This window comes from Ipomoea nil, unplaced genomic scaffold (assembly GCF_001879475.1).
Source record: "Ipomoea nil cultivar Tokyo-kokei standard unplaced genomic scaffold, Asagao_1.1 scaffold2826, whole genome shotgun sequence".
NCBI classification, from domain to species: domain Eukaryota; kingdom Viridiplantae; phylum Streptophyta; class Magnoliopsida; order Solanales; family Convolvulaceae; genus Ipomoea; species Ipomoea nil.
This window is the reverse complement of record NW_017619254.1, coordinates 1,599,778-1,607,563: the sequence shown is the minus strand read 5'-3', so window position 1 is coordinate 1,607,563 and position 7,786 is coordinate 1,599,778. Positions and strand designations below refer to the sequence as shown.

General features: G+C 38.0%; 1 protein-coding gene across 3 annotated transcripts; it reads left to right on the top strand.

The window, feature by feature from the left end:
• The first annotated feature begins 793 nt into the window (after positions 1–793).
• LOC109159179 (phytochrome C) lies at positions 794–7,356 on the top strand. 3 transcript variants are annotated; one of them, XM_019307241.1, is made up of 6 exons: positions 794–1,122; positions 1,379–1,595; positions 1,991–4,118; positions 4,641–5,457; positions 5,945–6,241; positions 6,619–7,356. In XM_019307241.1, exons 3-6 carry the CDS (start codon positions 2,081–2,083, stop codon positions 6,830–6,832), a joined length of 3,366 nt encoding a protein of 1,121 aa, XP_019162786.1. In that variant the 5' UTR covers positions 794–1,122; positions 1,379–1,595; positions 1,991–2,080; the 3' UTR covers positions 6,833–7,356. The 3 variants fall into 3 exon arrangements, with proteins under 3 accessions (XP_019162786.1, XP_019162787.1, XP_019162785.1); XM_019307242.1 differs by having other exon boundaries at positions 794–1,163; XM_019307240.1 differs by having other exon boundaries at positions 794–1,243.
• Positions 7,357–7,786: the final 430 nt, after the last annotated feature.

The following is a 7,786-nucleotide window of genomic DNA, read 5'->3' as shown; positions in this document are numbered from 1 at the left end:
GAAGTTTTTGTCTAGTTTAGTTTCTTACTATCTTAAGTATAATTAATATCCATGATAATGTTAATAACCTTTAAAAATGTCTTTTTAATAGTCGATATAAATGTTGGCAAAACCTTTTATTTATCATATAAAACTATAAAGTGGACATTAAATATAATTTTAAAGAAAAAGAAAACTCTAAAATTTTTATTATTCTAACAAGTCATTTCAAACTTGAAAAATATTATTATTATTATTATTATTATTATTATTATTATTATTATTATTATCAATACCTTCTTGGTCAAGGTCGTCACATGCAATCTTCTTAATATGTTTTTATCTTCTGTGTATGATTTATGAATTATTACAGAAGAGTGTGCTTTATCCTGTATATACATACTCTTAGATATTACATGCATATTTCTCTTATCATCGAATTTAGTTGAATTAAATAGACGGACGTTATAAAAGGAATTATGGTATCATTAACAAAAATAGCATGACTTATAATTTTGTTAAATTGATTAAATATATATATATATATATATATATATATATATATATATATATTACTCCAATTCAGTAGGGGAGAGTTTCCCGGTCTGGACAGAACATTTGGGAGGATGTAATTCAATGATGTCAAATGTTGGTGTCAATATGTCCACTTTAAACATAATTTCCATATTCAAAGTTTGAATATTGGTGTGTTCTATCCTATTGAATTATTAAGCTAAACTCGTTCATTCCGTACAAATTAAGTATGTGAAAGCACCACCGGAGGGCGGCGGCGACGTATTATTTTTCGGAATCAGTAACTCACAGAGCTGAAAAGCTGCTGGCGCATAATTTGCAGAATCCGATATCATGTAAACAGGCATTATTATCTTTCAAACCTAAATTTCAAACACTGATTATAGTTGTTTTGTACGGATTAGTTGACACTTGACGTCAAAAATAGAAACAAATATATATAAAGAGAATAAACGCAGACGATCCCAGTTAAGCGAGCAGTTGGACCACTGCGCCAAACTCCATGGAAATTGAAAAGGATTCAACAATTCTGTCAGCTTCGTTCACATGGCGAGCTCTGAAAGTCCGAAACTGATAGCCTCCCACTCCGACAACGTAGTAAATTCAGCGGTTAGTTCACCACGCGCCGCTCTCTCCTTGAGCTGTATCCTGTATGCAATCTATCCGTAGCAGTAGTTCTTTCGTCTGTCTTGTGGGATTAATTTAAGGATAAAGATAAAATTCGACTTAGGTATTCGTAAATATTCTTCCTGGGGCGGGATTTTGGGGGTTTGGAATTATATATTGGCTTGTATGAATGTGAATTTTGTTAGTACTGAGAATAGCGGCTCGTGGTTTTCTGGCGTGGTGTGTTCCTCTTGTTCAGGTTAAACTAGTTCGAATTTCTGGAGTTTGAGGGGTTACAAATGATTTGTGGAGGAAATTAACCAAGTTGAATTGAAGAATTGTGTTGGGGAATCGATTTTCACCGACGGTTCTCTCCACTTTGGCGGGCTATTGAGTAAAAAGTGGAATCTCTGCCAGCTTTCATGGTTCCTAATCCAGAAGGGCTTTGCTTTTGTTTGGAATATCTACAAATTGATGTGGGTATCAGTTATTCTGCTTTTCACCCTTTATGTTGTTGTCCTGAATTGAGATATTCTAACTGATAAAAAGAAACTGAATTTATCTTTAACCATGCCTACTGTGGAGTAGGACGATTGGTTGGTGGCTATTGCCTCCTTTCCACTTTTGTCCTGAAGTTTCCATGAATTTGTTTGACATTATTTGATTAAATAACTTGCTATTGGTTTGTTCTCAATTTACAATTTGGAAATTGAAGCTTGATTGGGGTTTTACGTGAACTTATTGGTTAATCTTCTCTAATAAAGAGGATATTCATATAAGCTGCTGTCCATTTAGTTTCACATCAACCTTTCAATGAGTGGTATCTGATTAAATTCCATGCTCAAAGGATTGAGTCTTTTTTTTGTATTAGGTTCCTGCTATATGGGCTGGGATCAACTGAGGAATTAATTGGAGTGAAAAAACACAAGTTCAAGAAATCAAAGGGAAAGAGTCTTGGAAAATGTCATCTAGATCGGGTACAATCAGGACAAACTGCTCCATGAGCAGCTCTGCTCGGTCGAGGCATGATGCTCGCGTTGTTGCTCAGACATCTATTGATGCTAAGCTCCATGTGGAGTTTGAGGAGTCTGAGGAACAGTTTGATTATTCTACCTCTGTTAATTTATCCAATTCAACTAGCAATATCCCCTCTTCAACTATGTCTGCTTATCTCCAGAAGATTCAAAGAGGAAGTCTTATACAACCATTTGGCTGCTTGATAGCCGTTGATGAGCAGAACTTTTCTGTCCTTGGATTTAGTGAAAATGCACCAGAAATGCTGGATTTGGCACCACATGCAGTTCCAAGCATTGAACAGCAGGAAGCTCTGACTATTGGCACCAATGTTAGGACACTGTTTCGGTCAACTGGTGCTGCTGCACTTGAAAAAGCAGCAAGTTTTGAGGAAGTTAGTTTGATTAATCCTATTCTGGTGCACTGCAAAAATTCGGGTAAGCCTTTTTATGCAATTTTACACCGAATTGATGTTGGATTAGTTATAGATTTGGAGCCTGTCAATCCAGCAGATGTTCCAGTGACAGCTGCTGGAGCATTGAAATCATATAAACTAGCAGCTAAAGCCATTTCGAAGTTGCAATCACTGCCAAGTGGAGATATATCATTGTTGTGTGATGTGTTAGTTAGAGAAGTAAGGGATTTGACAGGTTATGACCGAGTTATGGTTTATAAATTCCATGAGGATGAGCATGGGGAAGTTGTTGCAGAATGCCGCAAGCCTGATCTTGAACCTTATCTTGGCTTGCATTACCCTGCTACTGATATACCACAAGCTTCAAGATTTCTTTTTATGAAAAACAAGGTCAGAATGATATGTGATTGCTTAGCTCCATCGGTTAAAGTAATCCAAGACAAGACATTGGCTCAACCATTAAGCCTTTGTGGATCCGCATTAAGAGCTCCCCATGGGTGTCATGCACAATACATGGCCAATATGGGGTCCATTGCATCTTTGGCAATGTCTGTGACAATCAATGAGGATGATGATGAGATGGATAGTGATCAACAAAAAGGAAGAAAACTCTGGGGATTGGTGGTTTGCCATCATTCAAGCCCAAGGTTTGTTCCATTCCCCTTGAGGTATGCATGTGAGTTCTTGGTCCAAGTTTTCAGCGTTCAGATCAATAAGGAAGTGGAGTTGGCAGCTCAACGTCTAGAAAAGCATATATTGCGAACCCAGACTGTACTTTGTGACATGCTTCTCAGAGAATCTCCTGTGGGTATTGTCACCAAGTCTCCTAATATTATGGACCTTGTCAGATGTGATGGAGCTGCACTTTACTATAGGAACAAATTTTGGTTGCTTGGTGCAACGCCAACAGAGCCCCAAATTAGAGATATAGCACAATGGCTTCTTGATTCTCATAGTAGTAGTACAGGGTTAAGCACTGATAGCCTCATGGAAGCTGGCTACCCAAATGCTTCCATTGTTGGTGATTCAGTCTGTGGAATGGCTGCTGTCAAAATAACTTCAAAAGATTTTCTCTTCTGGTTTCGATCTCACACAGCAAAAGCGATTAAGTGGGGTGGTGCAAAACATGATCCTGGAGACAAGGATGACTGGAGAAAGATGCATCCAAGATCATCTTTCGAGGCTTTCCTGGAGGTGGTTAAGAGGAGTCTACCTTGGGAAGTTGTGGAGATGGATGCAATTCATTCCTTGCAGCTGATACTCAGAGGCTCTTTGCAAGGCGAAGTTGTTGATAATTCTAAAATGATTGTGAATGTACCTGCTGTGGACACCAGTATACAGAGGGTTGATGAACTTCGAATTGTGACAAATGAAATGGTTCGCCTTATTGAGACAGCATCTATACCCATTTTGGCTGTTGACACTTCTGGCTGTATCAATGGGTGGAACACTAAAGTGGCTGAGCTAACTGGATTGGCTGTACAACAAGCTATAGGTGTGCCCTTAGTTGATTTGGTTGTCAGTGAAGCTGTCAGCACCATTAAAAATGTGCTCTCCCTCGCTTTGCAAGGTTATATTCTATCTTCTTGCTCTTAATTGCATGTTTAAAAATTCTGTACAGCTGTAAATCTTCGTACCTTTGTCAGGATAAAATATTAGTTACACATGTCCAAATTAAAATAAAGGAGGGAGAGAGAGAGTAACTAAATTAAAAAGCTGGTTAGAGGCATTACGGTCACTTTTAGTATTTCCCTTTTCTTAACCAAACCCATGTTATTTTAACATTGTAACTTTCAGTTTCTTTGTCAATTTTGATGGACATGTCACATGTCACAACTCACAAGGGATCTTGGGGATGGGACATGATAGGAAATACTTTTTTTTTTCTTTTCTTTCAAACATCATGCTTTTACTGTCTCAGATATCTCAACTTCTTGAATTTTGAAATAATCTGTTTATATGCTTCACAGTACTGACATTAGCACTCTCATCAGCAGCTTGATATATAGTTTCTTTGAAAAAAATTTATGGGTTATATTTTACGTGAAATGTATCTATACTACAAACTGATCTACAATGACATTGACTGCAGGCAAAGAGGAGAAAAATGTTGAAATCAAACTTAAAAAGTTTGGTTCTCAAGAAAACAATGATCCTGTTATTCTGGTAGCTAATGCCTGTTCAAGTCGGGACGTAAAAGGAAATATTATTGGAGTTTGCTTTGTAGGACAAGATGTTACAGGACAAAAGTTGATTATGGACAAATATAACCGTATTCAAGGTGATTACGTTGGAATTTTGCGCAGCCCTTCCGCAATGATTCCTCCAATCTTTTTGATGGATGAGCATGGTAGATGCTTGGAATGGAATGATGCAATGCAAAAGTTGTCTGGTTTGAAGAGGGAAGAGGCCATTGATCAAATGATTCTCGGTGAGGTCTTTACGGTTAGTAGCTTTGGTTGCAAGGTCAAAGATAGTGACACATTAACCAAACTCAGGATATTACTGAATGGAGTAATTGCAGGGCAGGATGCAGAGGAATTGTTATTTGGTTTTTTTGATAAGCAGAATAAATATGTTGAAGCATTAATATCAGCAAATAAAAGAACTGATTCAGTGGGGCGGATCACTGGGGTCCTGTGCTTTTTACATGTTCCTAGTCCAGAACTTCAGTACGCAATACATGTACAGAAACTATCTGAACAAGCAGCTGCAAATAGCCTTAAAAAGTTGGCTTATGTTCGTCGAGAAGTTAGAAACCCGTTAAATGGTATAAAGTGCATTCAGAATCTGATGAAATCTTCTGACCTAAGTAAGGATCAGATGCAACTTCTGAAGACCAGTACAATGTGCCAAGAACAGCTGGCTAAGATCATTGATGATACCGATATTGAAAGTATTGAAGAAAGGTGTGATAATCTAACTTGCACCATTTTATTTGTGGTTGGAAGATCTGTTAATATACGTGTTACAGACTCATGACCACTGTTCTATTCATCTCTGTGATTTCCAGGGGCATTTACTTGATAACATACATGCAAATAAGATGATGTTTTGCACTGCTTTGGCTCTACTATGTGCCTCTCTTAAAAGAAACGCTATGCCAATAGGCCGGGTGTTTTTCTATGTGTTTATTTGCCTTTTCATTTCTTCATCTCTCTATTCTTCTTCTTCTCCTCCTCCTCCCTTCTTTTGGGTGGGGTGGGGGGTGGGGGGGGGGGGGGGTATTTACTGGATTTGCCTTCAATATATGGCATTTAGGTTCTAATTCTTTGTGAAGCAACCTGTATATGCTTAACTCCTTGGTGTCTGAATAACTGGATGGCCAATATCTGTTTAGATGCTACATCTTTGGCAGTTTTGTACTGGTGCTTATCCTTGTGAAAACCTTTTCAGCTATACGGAAATGAACTGTTGCGAGTTCAGTCTTGGTGAGGCTATTAAAGCAGTCGTAAATCAAGCTATGATTCCAAGTCGGGAGATCCAGGTGCAGATCATGTGCGATTTACCTGTTGAAGCATCATCCTTGTACTTGTTTGGAGACAATTTGAGGATTCAACAAGTGCTCTCAGACTTCTTGACAACTGCTGTACTCTTTACACCTCTTTTTGAAGAATCATCCGTTCTATTCAGAATTATTGCAAGAAGGGAGCAGATTGGAGCCAAGATGCATGTAGTGCATCTTGAATTTCGGTAATACTATTTATATACTCAGCTTAGCATATGATCACCTCCATATAACTTGTTTAGTTATGAGAAGAGATTTCTAACGTAGTGTGATCTTTTGAGATCTTCGGTCATTATATCCAATCTGATCCCAGTTAAGTTGTTCAGGTTTAAGAATTTCTAACATTTAAGTAAAACAGGGAAGATTATAGGCAAGCATAATAATATTCCTCTAAATGTCTGTTTTGAGTCAGCAGTGAAATCAGATGCATGAATAATGCCCACCAACCATTTTCCCCTCCGAAATTTGATTAAATACTAAATATTTTCTCACTCTTATCTTTTTCATCAAGGAATTGTTCTCCGCTGTTTTACTTCTATTGAATGGTCTGTTTATCTTCCAGGATCACACATCCAGCCCCGGGAATTCCAGAAGAGCTAATCCAGGAAATGTTCAACTATAAACAAAGCATGTCGAGGGAAGGTCTTGGGTTGTATATAAGCCAGAAACTTATTAAAATTATGAATGGCACTGTACAGTATCTTCGAGAGGCAGAGAGGTCATCATTCATAATATTACTAGAATTTCCGGCATCTCTAAGAAGCGACCATCAATAACTTCAATCATCAGTGTGCTCACCGCCTGCTTGGGGAGAAACTGCACCTTAATTATGGCAGACGAGTACTCAAACATCATGGCTTGCCCGATCTGCCTCGTCCTCTTCAGCAACAACCATAATAAAGAATGAGGTGGTGCAAAACCAGGCTCGAGTTGATAAACAAAATGGCAGTAATGTTGCATCTGCATCTGCAGCAAAGGGTTTCGGCCCATTTGTGGTTCCTCCATTGAAAGCAACCGAACATTCTGCCTTGTACAGTATTACCTGGAATCAGGAATTTTCTGCTGGTAATTGAGTTAAACCAGCAACCTGTATATGACTTTCCTGATTCTTAACCTTTGAGCATGGACTGAAGCAGAAATAATCTAATGTTCATCTGTTTTCGCATTCATTAAGTTGTCGGGAACTCCCCCAAAACTTTCCTGTTACATGAAACTCCCCCTTCCCCTATGCAATTAGAATGAATGTAACATTTTATAGTGACTGAAAAGAACAGGAATTGGATATATCCAGATTTCAGTACAACAGCTTCACCCTGCCACCATTGTTAATGTTTCTACTCCATGAATGAATGTCAAGGTGAAATTTGCCTGCATTGAAAGTGACATTTTTTTTTTTTCATTTTCCTCTGTAATCCCATTCATATAAGTGGATCCTTTCTCATCCCATGTTCGTTCTCTTTTGCAGAGTGCAGATGCAAGAATTATGGGTTGAAGATCTGTTATCAGAGATATGGTTGTTGCAGATGTGATGTACTGTGGTCTGTGGTTGAGAAACAATCAATACAATCAATTTTCAGCTTATTACAAAATCAAAGTTAACAACGTAAATATTACACGATGCTACAAAACGGGAAAACTTGCACAAGAAAATTGGAAGGTAGCGGAACACAACCCCGGTTTTAGCTATATAAATGGCATGAATATAAAAAGTTGGAGGAGCATTGTAACCA